At 32.7% G+C, this 16,075-nt stretch overlaps 1 protein-coding gene across 1 annotated transcript in view; it reads left to right on the plus strand.

Annotated features, from left to right (window-relative positions):
* The window catches only part of LOC127564916 (sodium-coupled neutral amino acid symporter 1-like), a 72,722-nt gene that overhangs the window by 37,767 nt on the left and 18,880 nt on the right, over positions 1–16,075 (plus strand). The window contains exons 8-11 of the mRNA XM_052001765.1: positions 6,048–6,106; positions 6,218–6,334; positions 8,759–8,838; positions 10,451–10,551. Of these exons, the coding sequence (XP_051857725.1) occupies positions 6,048–6,106; positions 6,218–6,334; positions 8,759–8,838; positions 10,451–10,551 (357 nt within the window). The remainder of the gene's footprint in view (positions 1–6,047; positions 6,107–6,217; positions 6,335–8,758; positions 8,839–10,450; positions 10,552–16,075) is intronic.

The following is a 16,075-nucleotide window of genomic DNA, read 5'->3' on the forward strand; positions in this document are numbered from 1 at the left end:
CCCCCCCGGTTTTGAAATATTAGAACAGTTTTTCTTCCTAATTTCTTGAAGGTGATGTGCAGGCTTTTTTTTTATCATGGTTTTCAGATAGACCAATAGTTTTTTAGTTATCTTTCCTAGATCTATTTTCCAGGTCAGATAGTTTGAGAGAGTTTCACATTGTTTTCTACTTGTCATTCTTTTGGTCTTGTTTTATTGTTTCTTGATTTCTCATAAAGTTATTAGCTTTCATTAGCTTAATTATAATTTTCAAGGAATTATTTTCTTCAGTGAGCTTTTTGTACCTCCTTTCCCATTCGGCCAGTTTTGCTTTTGAAGCTATTCTTCTCATTAGCTTTTTGTATTTCTTTTTGCACCACTCTTAATTTCTCTTTCCATTTTTTCTCTATTTCTCCTCCTTGATTTTCAAAATCCCTGTTGAGCTCTTCCATGGCTTGAGACCAATTATTATTTTTCTTGGAAGCTTTGTATGTAGGAGCTTTGATTTTGTTATCTTCTCAGTGTGTTTTGATCTTTCTTGCACCACAGTGTCTTTATATGGTCAAATTTTTTTTCTGTTGTTTGTTCATTTTCCCAGCTTATTGCCTGGCCTTTCACTCTTTGTTAAATTAGGCTCTCTTTCCAGGGTGGAAGGCACATTGTCCCAGTGTCAGCAGTTTTGTGCAGCTGTTTTCAGAGATCCTACTAGTGACCTGTAAGTTTTCAGTTCTTGAAAGAAGTGTATTTGAGAAACCTCAACATTCTTTTCTGCCCTGGAATTGTGAGGTGGGTCCCTGCTCCATTATGGCTGTAATTTCCAGTGTGCTTAAAGTACAGAGTCTTTCCTCTTTGCTAGTAAAAAAGGACATCCTTATGACCAGTTATTTGACTCTCTACCATGTCTGAGCAGATATTTCTGGAAATTGCCAATGCTGCTACTATTACCATTGTCACTGCCATCATCTCTATGCAGCTGCTGTTATTACTGCTGATGGTTTCTAAGGTCCTCTCATCCTCTCACAATCTTCCAAGTGGTCTTTGGTGGTCTCTAGACTGAGAGGTCTGGAAAACTCCAATGTCGCTGCTGTTTCAGAGGCCCCGAGCTCTGTCTCCTCTGCTGGGGTCAGGGCTGGTGATAGGATTGCATACTGGACTCCCATCCTGGTGTAACAGACTTTTCCTGCTGGCTTAGTCTTCAACTGAAAAATAGTTTCACTCCATCTCTTTATGTGTTCTGACCCCCTAAAATTTGTTTGGAGTCATTATTTAGAGGGATTTGGGGGAGCCCTGTGGCTGGTGGGAAGGGACCCGAAGCACTGTGGGGAGATCTCAATACTTATACTCAATACTGACTGTGCAATGAGCTGTAGCCTTGACAATGAGGAGTGACAGCAACCATATGATATGTTTGATTCATAATAGGGCTTCTTGACAGAAACAATTCTGGGATTTTGCTGTGACCAAGAGGGTGAGTGTAAAGGATTGATGTTATGCTAAACTTACCTCACAGCTTACTTGCTGGATCTTAGCTCTGGAAAAGAGGTTGTCTCTTAATATTGTGACACTTTTACAACCTTCTTTTTTCAGTCTTTTGACTTTGTTTTAGTATTTTTCAATTAACTGATTCACTGACTTGTTTTTACATGGAGTCATTAAATTCTTTTATTCAAATTTTATTCAAATATTCAAACAGTTTCTTGCTTGGGTAAAGTTTTGTATCTCTTATACTATGTTATTAATTCTCCTTCTATGATTTTCCTTTAAAGTACTTATTTTTTATTTCTCTCCTCTCCCATTTTTTCCGTTGTAAATGTACTGTTTGTTGAGAGAGATTTGAAAGGAGAGAAGGAATATTCTAGAATTACAAAAGTGACTAATATTAATCAATTGTCATTGACCAAGCTCAACAGAGACAATGATAGACAGGTAGACATTTTGCATTCTCCCCACTCTATCCTGCTCCACCCCTCCACTAGAACATGGAATGAAGGGTCCTGAGCATGTCCTAAGTGTGATAACTTAGTTGTTCCATGCAATAATTGGTAGAGGTATGGATCCTTTTTCAGAAGAAAGGGTGAATGTCAATCATTCTTCTCAGAAACAATGAAAGGAGCACCAGATAATGAATAGATGTCCCTAAGAGGGACTGAGGCATTCTATTCTGATTTCACATATCGTACAGTCTAGCAGGTAAATTTAGGCAGCACAAATGGTAGCTGTCTGAGTTGTAATATGTAAGATTCATATTCTCAAATTGTTTTTGTGTGGATTTCTATACCCACTCCCAAAACTTGATGCAGAGTATAAACCTAGTCCAATCCTTGGGGTATATGGAGATGTATAATAGACATATTCCACAATAGGAAACAGGGACTTGCAGAACTGTTTCATCTTCTTGATGAGATGCAGATTCAGCCTTTGGCATTCATCCTGATAGTTGAGGATGCAGTCACCTTTTAGTGATAATACTTTAAAAATACTTAAAATTTTTTTTTTGAAGTAGGACCTATGGGTCTGTAACAACATCAAAGTCATCTTGATGCTGTTGCATGAATTTCAAGCTGCCTTACATACATGGCAACAGGATATACCATGCACAGCCATTTTTTTAGAGACCTCAATTCATTAATAATCCAAAGAATGAAGTCATTCTGGTATCTGGTCACCTTCCTTAAATAAAAGTCCTGAAAACTAATGAATCTGACTAACAAGCCTTTGGAGCTAGGATTTGAACGACTTGGGGTCTAGAATAACCTGAGCTATCTATTTGATCCTTGCATAATTAAGAATTTATTTTTCTATCTATATTTTAGAGTCTATAGAAGGGGCTTCAAAAGAATTTGATTCAAAGCATTAACAAGATTCTCCTAAGGAACACAATGAACAAGAAAAGCAACCAACTTTTATTTGAATGATCCTCTTCACCTTTGTAAACCTTAACTTTAAATAAATCAGGAAGAATTCCTGCTCCCCTAATATCCTCATCAATCTAGTACTGGCTCATGTCTTTACTGAAGGAGGAATTATTTTTTTACCTTCTTTTTTGCTCATAGAAGCTTGGCTCATAGAAAGAACTTAGCATATGCTTGTTGACATGACAAAGAAACAAACTGTTTTGTTCACTGTTATGAGCTATTTAAAATTTGTTTTCACATTTTAGTTTTCATTTGTTTCTGTTCAGTGATTCAGTCATGACTTCCAATTCTTTGTGACAATGTGAACCATAACATGCCAGGCTCTTCCACCTTCTACTATCTCCTGAAGTCTGTTCAAGTTCATGTTCATTACTTCCATGACATTATCTATTCACCTCATTCTTTGTCCTTTAACCTTCAATCTTTCCCAACATCTTTTTCAATGAGTTCTGTATTCTCATTATGTGACCAAAGTATTTAAGTTTCAATTTCAATATTTGTCCTTCCAGTGAATAGTCTTTTAGTATGGACTGATTTGACCTCCTTGCTGTCTAAGGGTTGTTCATAAATCTTTACAGCACCACAATTCAAAAACTTTCTTTATTGTCCAACTCTCACAGTCACACATTGCTACTGGAAAAAAAAAAAACATAGCTTTGATTTATGGATTCTTGCCCTCAAGGTGATGTCTTTTCTTTTAAGTATGTAGTCCATATAAGCCACAGCTTTTCTTTCAAGGAACAAGTGTTTTTTAATTTCATGGCTGCAGTCACTGTCTGCAGTGATCTTTGAGTCCAAGAATACAGAATCTAAAACTGTTTCTACTTTTTTCTCCTATTTACTAGAAGTGTTGGGACCATTTTCCAAGAATTTAGGGTTTTTTGTTTGTTTTTTTCTGTTTTACAAGCTTGCTTACACAATCTTCTCTTTCACCCTTATTCATCCTATATACTACTTTAATTGTCTTAATTCCTCTTCATTTTTCTGCCATCAGACTGGTATCACATGAATATCTGAGATGGTTGATATTTCTCCAACAACCTTAATGTTGGCTTTTGATTCATTCAATCTCCTATTTCACATAAGATGCTCTTCATTTAACTTAAATAAATAAGGTGACAATATACAACCTTGTCATACCCCTTTTCCAATCTTAAATCATTTAGTTATTCAATGTTCAGTTCTAACCTTTGCTACTTGGACTACACATAAATTCCTCAGTAGACAAGTAAGATGATTTGGTACTTCCATCTTTTTGAGGACTTGCCACATTTTATTGCAATCCACATGTGTCAAAGGCTTTAGTGTAGTTAATGAAGCAGAAATAAAAATTTTTTTCTGGAACTTCCTAACTTCTCCATAATCAGGCAATTGTTGGCAATTTGGTCTCTAGTTTCTACCACTTTGAAAACTAACCAGCAATTCTATTAATTCTAAATTCACATTAGGCAGAAGCCTAGTTTGCATAATCTTAAACATGATCTTAAACCGACATTAAATGAATGCAATTTTTTTGTAATTTGAAAATTCTCTGGCAGTGCCCTCTTTTAGATTTGAGATGTAAATTGATCTTTTCCAATCCAGTTTTCCAAGTCTATTGGCACCTTAATAGCATCATCTTTTAAGACGTTATTCAACAGTTAAGCTACAATTCTGATATTTCCATGAGTCTTATTGTTAACAATACTGTCTAATGCCCAATTAACATAATTTTTCCAGGATGTTTGGCTCTAGATCAGTAATAATGCCATAATGGTTATTAGAGACATTAAAATCTTTCTTGTAGAGTTCTATGCATTGTTGCCACATCTTCTTACTCTCTTCTACCATTTTTGTCTTTTATCATGCCTATTTTCATACAAAATTTTCCCTTGATATCTCTTAATTTCCTTGAAGAGATTCTTGTCTTTTTCTATTCTATAGTTTTATTTCTTTACATTGCTCATTTGAAAAAGCAAGTATTTTCAGTTAATTTAGTAATGTTTAGTGAAAGCAAAAAAGGGTTTTATAACACTACTAAACTAAATGAAAATATTTGAAATATAGTGCTTATTTCACTTTTATCTCATCCTTATAAAACTTTTGTGTATCTTTTATAAGATATATGATATTGATATAATAGTATATGTGTATAATTTATATAAAACAAATATAAAGTATGCATACTCAAAATACTTTCATTGTAGGATTGCACAGTTTAAAATGTTTGAAAACTACTACTTTAATTGCCAAAATAAATTCAATAAATATTATTTATATCAATGGAATCAGAAATATAAACAATTCCCAAGTCATTTTAATTTGATTTTGGAATATGCTGTTTTATTTCTATTTAAATATAGGCATGTCCAATGTACTGGGAACTCATTTTTAATCAAGTTGATTTAATCACATTGATTTAGGAAGATTTGGGAAACCATTCTATCAATAGCTCTTATAATTTTTTGAGTTCTGGACTATCTGTCCAAAATTGCTGAATTTTTTTATGAGTTCTTTTACTGAGAAATATTTCCTACATATGTCATGCCAAAAGGTCTTCAAAAAGATAAAAATTAATGCTGCTCAGATTTCTTTTTTATATATTTATGTATCGAGGCCAAGGGATCAGCAGAGGGGATTTTTTTTCCTGAAGTTTGAGAGTGGAGTAACTTACAAATGATAACTGATAATGCTTCTTAATAGCTGAATCTGCTATCAAAAGAAAAAAACACATATCTAGAAATACCCAGGCATTTCTACTGGGATTAGGTAGGTTCCTAACAATTTGTTCTTTCTCTTTGCATGCAACTGGGATTAGCAGAGAAGTGCTTAATAAAGGTTTCTTGAATGGATTGATCTAAACATAGAACTTCAACTATAGGACAAGCAATTGAGATCTCTGGTGCAGTTTTTAGGATTTTCTTTTTCATATAGGTTTGGAAATACAAATTCTTCAATGTATAGAAAGAACTTAATTCATTATAAATCCCATGTTTCACTGTCTGATATTAGTGTCTTAATTTCTGTTAAATACCTGCATTTTGAAATAAAATATTTGATAGTTCCTGTAATTACTTGGCAGACACATGTAATGTGTGAACTTAAGCTACATTTTGAAATTCTAAGCTAAAAGATGAGAAATGACATAAAAATTTAAGTTATTGTTTCGTTTAGGGTTCCTTGGATATTCCAGTGGACTTTCCTTGTCATGTATGGTTTTCTTTCTCTTTGTGGTAAGTTTTGGTTTAAAGAATTGGATTGAAGTTTCTGTGATAGTTCCATTTAACAACTATTTTGACTTCACATAATGTAATCTATCACGTTTCTTTTTTATATAATTAAAGATTATCTATGAGAAATTTAGAATCCCGTGTCCCGGGTCAGGATTTAATTCATCAACTATTCCTGAAGAAGAACTTCAGAAAATGTGTAAACCAAGATACATTTTATTTAATTTTAAGGTATGCTTTTTAATACAAAATTTATTTTGCTATTAGTGACACTATTAATCAATTCCTTACAAAATTGCATGGAGGTATAGGCAGTTTCCTTTTCCTCTCTTTCTGTCAAGGGCCTAGGTTGATGGAGAAAGGCTAATGGAAAGACTCAGTGTGTGGTGGTGAGCATAATTGTCATGGTGTCAAAAGACTTATTCCTTAATCTAAATGGTGACATTGGTGGATAAACAAGTTACTTGATCTCTCTGAAGCTGTTTTATTATCTATAAAATGGGGCTGACAATATTTGAATCACCTGCCTCACAGAGCTTCCATAGGGAGAGTGTTATGCAAACTTTGAGTACCATATAACTATGAGTGATTAAAGGATTTTTAACTTAAAACTACAATCTCAATTATATCAGGGGTGAAGAATCAAATGAGTAGATATGCACTCAGATGGTGCTCTATGAAGTCATCAGAGCTAACATAGATGGAGTACTTTCATGTTGTGTGGTAAGGGCCCTGAGTAGCAGAATATTGAAGATAAATCTCATGAGAATAATGACAGATGGCTAGCTTCTGTTCTGTGCCATTGTTTTGTTTTTAAAATTTTCGTGATCATTTGTTTTCAATGATCTCTCTCCCTGTTCCCCTATCCAGTGTTTCTTAATTCAAATATAGCCATCCCTTGCAATAAAAAATGAAAATGAAAGAGAAAAAAAGATAGTTTTACAGCTTATAATTATTCAAAGTTTACTTTTTTCTTCTTTCCTTTCCCTTTCCTTCTTTCCTTCCTTCCTTTTTTTTACATTATTTTCATTAATTTTATTGTAATCATTGTATATGCAACTTTATGAATCCTCTGGCATTAGTTCATATAAATCATTACATACTTCTTTTTGTATTCACATTTTTTGGGTATATGTGTTGCCCACTTTTTTTCTCCTAAGTCCTCAGAGCTAGTGTCTCTACAGCTTTGTTTTAAATTATTTATCATTACCCTTTGATCCAGCAGTGTTTCTATTGGGCTTATATCCCAAAGAAATACTAAAGAAGGGAAAGGGACCTATATGTGCCAAAATGCTTGTAGCAGCCCTGTTTGTAGTGGCTAGAAACTGGAAATTGAATGGATGCCCATCAATTGGAGAATGGCTGGGTAAATTGTGGTATATGAATGTTATGGAATATTATTGTTCTGTAAGAAATGACCAGCAGGATGAATACAGAGAGGCTTGGAGAGACCTACATGGACTGATGCTAAGTGAAATGAGCAGAACCAGGAGATCATTATACCCTTTGACAACGATATTGTATGAGGACATATCTTGATGGAAGTGGATTTCTTTGACAAAGAGACCTAACTCAGTTTCAATTGATAAATGATGGACAGAAACAGCTACACCCAAAGAAAGAACACTGGGAAACGAATGTGAACTATCTGCATTTTTGTTTTTCTTCCCGGGTTATTTTTACCTTCTGAATCCAATTCTCCCTGTGCAACAAGAGAACTGTTCGGTTCTGCAAACATATATTGTATCTAGGATATACTGCAACATATCTAACATATATAAAACTGCTTACCATCTAGGGGAGGGGGTGGAGGGAGGGAGGGGAAAAATCGGAACAGAAACGAGTGCAAGGGATAATGTTGTAAAAAAATTACCCTGGCATGGATCCTGGCAATATAAAGTAATTATTAAATAAAAATTAAAAAAATAAATTATTTATCATTCAAATAACAACTAATGAAATTCTGGATTTCATTAATCAATCAGCAATTCAGTATAAAACTCAATTCAACTTTTTTTCATTGAAGAAAATTGTTGCTTCCATGAACTAGCTAAACTCACTCACTGTTTTGGTGGCATACAGGCAGAGTCCTAATTTTTCTCTTACACAACCAGAAAGTAGGTTTCAAACTGAATTCTTAGAAATATCTTTTGTTAAGTGCTGAATGTCCTTTTTGGGCTTTTTTAACAGGTGGACAGTGAAATTTTGAGTTTTTATTATGTGAAATGACATAGTCAAAGATTGTAGAAAGATAGGAAAAGAGCTAGAAGATAGAAGAGATGAATGTCATAATATCTTGAAATACCTTATTATGAAAATTTCCTTTAGTTAATACATATATTTTTCATATAAATTTTAGTGTTAAAATAGTACAAGGTAAAATGTATACACATATATGTATACATATACATATATATACATAAACACAGGAATTAACTTCTCCTATTTAACATCAAAGTCTATATGAAAAATACTTCTTTATAGATTAACTTTCTTAAAAGAGATGCTGTTGTTAAGTAGATCAAATGCTTCCTAATAATAATTTAACAATTTTGTAAAGGTTAAGAAATAAAATGAAAGCTCCACAAAGTCATAGCTAAGTAATTTGTGGGGGGGAAATGACTTTTCCTAATACATTAATTTCTTTTCTCCCAGACAGTTTATGCTTTACCCACCATTGCATTTGCATATGTCTGCCATCAAGCAGTCCTGCCAGTTTACAGTAATCTTAGAAAGTAAGACATATAATTTAATTTTTATGGCTAAATACTTTGTCTATAAAATATAATTTATTTGCAGAGCTTTCTCTTTTTACTAGTGTTTTGTGAAATATGAAAATAAGAATAGAAGTCTATGAGTTGAGGCTATAGGAAAAGTTTGAAGTATGTGAATCAGAGATTTGGGTTTTTGGTTGTTTCAATTATATTGGTTTTGGTGCTTTAGGTTCTGTGATTTGCTAGACATTAAGGGGTTCTAACATACACTGAGTGGTCATTATCAAACATGCTATTTTAAACTATGTAATAGTATAGCTTGGTGAGGAGATAGATTAAATAACATGTATGGTCCCTTCCAAGGCTAAATGGCTGTGATTCTGTTACTCATGCTTGTTTCATAAGCCTGCAGAGGTATTTGTTAAACATAATGTCAAAATATGCTAATATAATTGGAACTATTTGCCAGTTCTTTACCAAGCAAACAATAGATATAAGGCATAACAGTAAAAATTAATATTACTATGGACTACATGTCATGTTACTTTCATGCTACTACAACCAATTGCCTTTCCATTTAAGAATTAAAAGTTCTTATATATTCTTTTTCCAATTTAATTTGTAAGAGTACCTATGAATTGTAGTATTATAATAACATTATTACATATAAATCTCTTTTTCCTTATTATAGGTTCTCAAGAAAGTGGAAAAAAAGTTAAAATAAATTTCTCAGTAAATTTAATTGGGAGTTTCTCAATGAAAATTTCCTTTCATTTTTGAAATATGTATAGGACAACTACTTTTTTCAATGATTTAAATCCAAATATGCCTTAAATTTTTAAAAATTAGTCAAACTAAAATTTTCAATTTCTTCTGTCTTTTTAGAAGTGGGGACTTTGATTTTGACACATCCTTTGCAATTGTCTTCCAAATATTTATGACTTGCCAGCTTGGCAGATTGGATATTCTCTCAAAATATATATTTTAGGGCACACCTCAACAACAGTCATCTTTGCATGAGATACTTCTCTGTATCATTGGGGAAATTTCAAATCTTTCCAGTCATTATTGTGGCTACTTAGAGGATTAGGAATACCTTTTTACAAGTTTACTACTACCACTACCACCTTCAGTCCATTCCCCTTCACTCTCTTCTCCACCTCCCCCACCAAAAGAGCATCTTAGAGTTGGGAATACCTGAGAACATCTATTGATATCTTTTGGGAATTACAGAAGACCATTTTAAATGTATTAAGCCATTTTTATACATAGGTGATAATGGAAAACATTACTATCAAATATAAAGTACTTTCAGATACCCAACTTAGGCCTTTTGAAAACGAGAACGTTCACATAGGTGAAGTCAGGTATCATGGGTTCTTTCTCTCGCAATAACCACATTGAACATTTAAAAATATCTAATCAATGTAAATACACTTTGCCAAGTCAGATATCAATTTTTACAATTACATGAATTAGCTAAATGATTCTATCAATATATCTTTATGTCTATGGAAAAAACATAGTAAGCACTTAATTACTGTTTTTGAATTAAATATGTATTCTACAATGTTAATATGATTGAATAAATACAATGCACATACTTTTTAATGTTTCAAATTTTTTTTAACAGCCGTTCATTGAAAAGAATGGAGATTGTTTCCAATGTCTCCATTTTCTCCATATGTATTATGTATCTCTTCACTGCGTTTTTTGGCTACTTTACGTTCTATGGTAAGCAAGTAACTTATCAACATTTAGATATGTATATTACCTATATATTTAAATAAACATTTATTTTTGTTTAAATTATATAAATTTCTATGTATTTAATTAAAAACACAGCAAACAAATCTGTACCATTTAAATCAAAGAAAGCAATTAAATGTTACATGATCATGATTTTTCTTCTTAAAGAGGTGACAATTTTTATTTGTCCATTAGGCTAAATGTAAATAAATACTAATATTTATTTAATTTAATAATTAATAAATAAAGTAAATAAATACTTATATGGTCTACTATTTTCTTTGGAATTTTCATAGGAATTAATTGAGGTTTTAGTAGATATCTTTACTGAAAAAAGTTTGGTAATATATTGAAAAATATAAAGGAAGACTCCCTTAAATGATACTTGAAAATTGGAACAGTCTACCTTAATAGAAAAGAAATGGTGAGATACATGTTAAAGTTAGAAAAAACAGTGATAGTATTTAAAATACTATTCTTCAATTAAAAAATAGAGTTCTTAATATTCACTGGAAAGAAAAACATTAATGATTTGAAGGAGAAAATTGAAAGTTAAAAGAAATGTTACTTGAAAAAGAGAATAAGGAATTTTTATTTTATTGGATCCACTGAACTTGCGGCCACTTTACTATTTTAACTGTTCAAGCAATCATTAGGGTCTTCTACTCTTTGGCTTATTTAATGTTGAAGGCTTACTTTTTTATTCAGTCTAATAAGTCATAATTTTTCAGAAATAGTTGAATGTACCTTAATATTATAGAACAAAATGAACAGGAAGCAGGCCTGCATGAACTGCCCAATAGTTTGAATTTTAAAATGTTTTAAGAAAAATATTTATAAGCATTTTAAGCATTTATACATATTACTTTTAAGCATATGGCATAATAAAATTCATTGATCATTTATACATTTGGTTTGTTTTAAGATGGCATTCCTCAAAATTTCTTGCAAAGTTTGATATGAGTTTAAAAAATCATTTAAATATTTCTTCTTCTTTACATGATTAGTTTCCTTAATACACTTTTCTTCTCTTTATCATAAATTCAAACCATTTGCTTATTTGTAAATGATCTTGAATTCTAAATGCAAGTGAATATCATTAAGGCTTTACTATAAAATCAAAATCTCGAACAAATGGAATGGTTTTTTCTTTTTTTTTTTTCTTTAACAGTATTCTATTTTTCCAAACACATGCAAAGAATCATCTTTGAAAAACCTTGTGTTCCAAATTTGTTCTCCCTCTCTCTCCCTACCTCCTCCCCTAGACAAAAAGCAATCTGATATATATTACACATGTACAATTTTTCTAAACATATATCCATATTCATCATGCTGCACAAGAAAAATCTGATCAAAAGAGGGGGGAACACAAGAAAGAAATAACAAACCAACTAAAAGGTGATGATACTATTCTTTCATCCACAGTCTTTATAGTTCTCTTTTCATTACTAGTCTATTGGATTGCCTTAAATCAACTCACTGTGAAAAGATCATAGTTGATCATCACATCATCATGTTACTGTGTACAATGTTCTCTTGAATCTACTTACTTCACTTAGCATCACTTCATGTAAGTCTCTCCAGGTCTTTCTGAAATCATCCAGCTCATTGTTTCTTATAGAACAATATCTCATTACATTCGTATAACTTATCGATCCTTTCCTCAACTGATAGGTATCCACTCAAGTTTTTAGCTCCTTGCCACATAAAAAGGGCTGCTAAAAACATTTTTGCACATATGGGCCCTTTCCCCTTTTTATGATTTTTTTGGGATATAGACCCAATAGAGACACTACTGAATCAAAGGGTATTTATAGTTTTAGGCACAATTGCAGAATGGTTGCAATCCATTGCAGAATGATTCTCTAGAATGGTTGGATCATTTCACAACTTCATCAACAATGCATTAGTGTCCCAATTTTCCCCACATTCCCTCCAACATTTATCATATTTTCTTGTCATCTTAGCTAATCTGAGAAATAGGAAGTGGTACCTCAGAACTGTCTTAATTTTCATTTGTCTAATTGATAGTGATTTAGAGCATTTTTTCATATGATCAGAAATGGCTTTTAATTTCTTCATCTGAAAATTTTCTGTTCATATCCTTTGGCCATTTAACAATTAGGGAATGACTTATATTCTTATAAGTTAAGTCAGTTAGAAATGAGACTTTTATCAGAAATACTGAATGTAAAAATTTTTCCCCAGCTTTCTGTTTTTCTTCTAATCTTGTTTGCATTCATTTTCTTTGTGCAAAACCTTTTAAATTTAATGTAACCAAAATTAAGCAGGTTTGTTTTTGCATTTTATAATGTTCTCTAGTTCTTCATTGGTCATAAATTCCTCCCTTCATAGATATGAGAAACAGACTATTCTCTGTTCTCCTAATTTGCTTGCAGTATCACTCCTTATTTCTAAATCATGAACCCATTTCAATGTTATCTTGGTACAGTGTGTGAAATGTTAATCAATGCCTAGTTTCTCCTATGTATTTTCCAATTTTCCCAGCAATTTTTGTCAAATAGTGAATTCTTATTCTAGAACCTGGAGTTTTGGGGGTTATTGTTTATCAAACACTACATTACTATAATCATTAATTCCCTTGAAATTCTTGACCTTTTTTCTTTTAGATGAGTTTTGTTTTTAATTTCTCTAGCTCTATAACATAATTTTTGGCAGTTTGATGTGGCACTGAATAAATAAATTAATTTAAGTAGAATTTTCATTTTTATTAGCCCAGCATATCTATAAATCATTGACATTTTTCTGATTGTTTAGATCTAAATTTTATTTGTGTGAAAAGTGTTTTATAATTGTGTTCATATAGTTCCTGTCCTTGTCTAGGCAGATAGACTCCCACATATTTTATATTACCTATAATTACTGGTAACATATAGAAAGGCTGATGATTTATGTTGGTTTATTTTATATTCTGCAATTTGGCTAAAGTTAATTATTTCTAGTGTTTTTTTAGTTGATTCTCCATCATATCATCTGCAAAAAGTGATAATTTTGTTTCTACATTACTCATTCTAATTCCTTCATATTATTTTTCTTCTCTTAAAGCTAACATTTCTGGTATAATATTGAATAGTAGTGGTGATAATGGTCAACCTTATTTCACCCCTTCTCTCTCAGGAAATGAACAGTGGATTCTTTCAATGACTACTTTACCCTTTGATTATAGAATATCAGACCTCTTTTGCTTGTCTGATTTCTTGAAACATGTTGTGCAGACCCTTTTTTGTTTTCATCATGGCTCTATAGCCATGATATAGCTTTATATAGACCAATAATTCTCAATTGTCTCTTCTAGATTTATTTTCCAAGTCAGTTGTTTTTCCAATGAGGCATTTTACATTTTTTTATTACTTTTTTTTTTTTGTTTGACTAATTCTTGATGTCTCATTGAGGCATTCCCTCCATTTAATGAATTATCTTCTTCAATTAGCTTTTTACCTCCTTTTGCATGGCCAATTCTTCTTTTAAATGAGATATGTTTTGTGCAATAAGTTTTTTTTCCTGTTTCACCAATTCTATTTTTAAGGAGTTGGGTTTTTTTCCATTTCACCAAATTTATTTTTTAAAAAGTTGTTTTTTTCAATTTCTGCATTTCCTTTTCCAAGTTGTTGACTTTTCCCCAAAACTTTCATAACTCTCATAGCTTTCATTCCTTTTCCCCATTTTTCTTCAATCTCTCTTTTAAGATTCTTTTTGAACTCTTCCAAGAGAGCCTTTTGAGCTGGAACCCAATTTATATCCCTCTTTGAGACTTTACCTGAAGGCATTTTGCCTTTGCTGTCTTCTTCTGGTTTGTGTTCTGATCTTCCCTGTCTCCATAGTTGCTCTCTATGATCAGAGACTTTTTTTCCCTTCTTTATTCATTTTTAAAAGTTGAGGTCTGCTCTTAGGGCACAAGGAATGTTGTCTTGAACTTCCTCTAATGGTCGACAGGGGCTTCTCACTGACTACCTTGGAATTGATGGTGCTGCAGGCTTCCTTACTGCACTGAGTGGGCCTGGCCAACTTTTGCCTGTTATTCTGAGATTTGAAGGCTCGCAATTTGCCTTTTATATTTGCATTGAAGGTCTCATAGTTACTTATCCACTGGCCTTCTAAGTCAGAATAGAGTAACATTACTATATTTTGGCTAAAAGCCTCCTGTTACATTTCCTGTGCCTGGCCTCCTAATACTAGGCCTACTTGCACTGTACCTGCACTGGGCCACATTTCTCCCTACTCAACTGAGACAGACTTTTCTTGAAGTCCTTTCAAGATATATTAAGCTGGAAAATTATTGATTCTCAATATTTCTGGGTTCTATTACTCCAAAATCCATTCAGACGCTTGATTCTGAGGACAAGTAGGGAGAGCTCAGGCAATGTCTTATCTACTCTCCACCATCTTAATTCCACTACTGAAATTATTTGTTTGTTTGTTTGCTTATTTACTTATTTATTTAGTATTTTCTTTTTCACCAGTTACTGACAAAAACAATTTTTAACATTTATTTGTAAAACTTTGATTTCCAAATTCCCTCCCATCCTCACTTCTACACCACCTTATTGAGAAGGCTGGCCTTCAATATTAAATTCAATATAAATCATACATGTGTAGTCATGCAGAACATTTCCATGTTGTGAAAGAAAACTTAAGCCAAAAAAAACCCTCAAGAAAAAATAAAGTTAAAAAAGGATGTTTCAATATTTATTCAGTTATCATCAGTTTTTTCTCTGAAGATGGAAAGCATTTTTCATCGTAAGATTTTCAAAATTGTCTTAGATCATTGTATTGCTAATAGCTAAGTCATTCACACCTGATCACCCCACAATAATGCTGTTATTTTGTAAGTAATGCATTTCACTTTGTACTGGCTCATGTAGATCTTTTCAGGTTTTCTGAGAGCATTCTATTCATCATTTCTTATAGCATAATAGTACTCCATCAGAGCTAGAACCAAGATGACAAAGTAAAGGCAGGAACTTGCATGAGCTCTCCAACAAACCTCTCCAAATAACTTTCTATATTTAGAATCTAAACAGATTCTAAAGCAGTGAAACCCACAAAAAGACAAGAGTACAATAATTTTCCAGTACATAACATCTTGGAAGTTTATCAGAAAAGGTTTGTGACACTAGGGTGAGGGTAGAGTGTAGTCTAGCTCAGGCCACTCTAGCACTGCCCTGGTCCCAGCAAATCAGGAACAGGTCTGAAGTGGCCAAATCGGTGTCAGCAGTGGTGGTTTCCAGACCTTTCATCCTATAGACACCAAAGACAACTTGAAAGGTCAGCAAGAAAGATTTGTAAACATATGGCTGAGACTGGAGCATAATCCAGCATCCAGTAAACCAGGAGCAAGTCTTGGGAGAGACTGAATCAGCAGCAGAAGCAACTGCTTCTGGAGCTCTCAACTCACAGACAGTAAAGGGAATCAAGCAAATGGTTGGAAGAAGAGTTTTAGTTGCAGGGCAAGGAAGGGCATACAGCCATAGTGTAGCAGGGAACCCTC

Source organism: Antechinus flavipes, chromosome 5, assembly GCF_016432865.1.
Source record: "Antechinus flavipes isolate AdamAnt ecotype Samford, QLD, Australia chromosome 5, AdamAnt_v2, whole genome shotgun sequence".
NCBI lineage: Eukaryota > Metazoa > Chordata > Mammalia > Dasyuromorphia > Dasyuridae > Antechinus > Antechinus flavipes.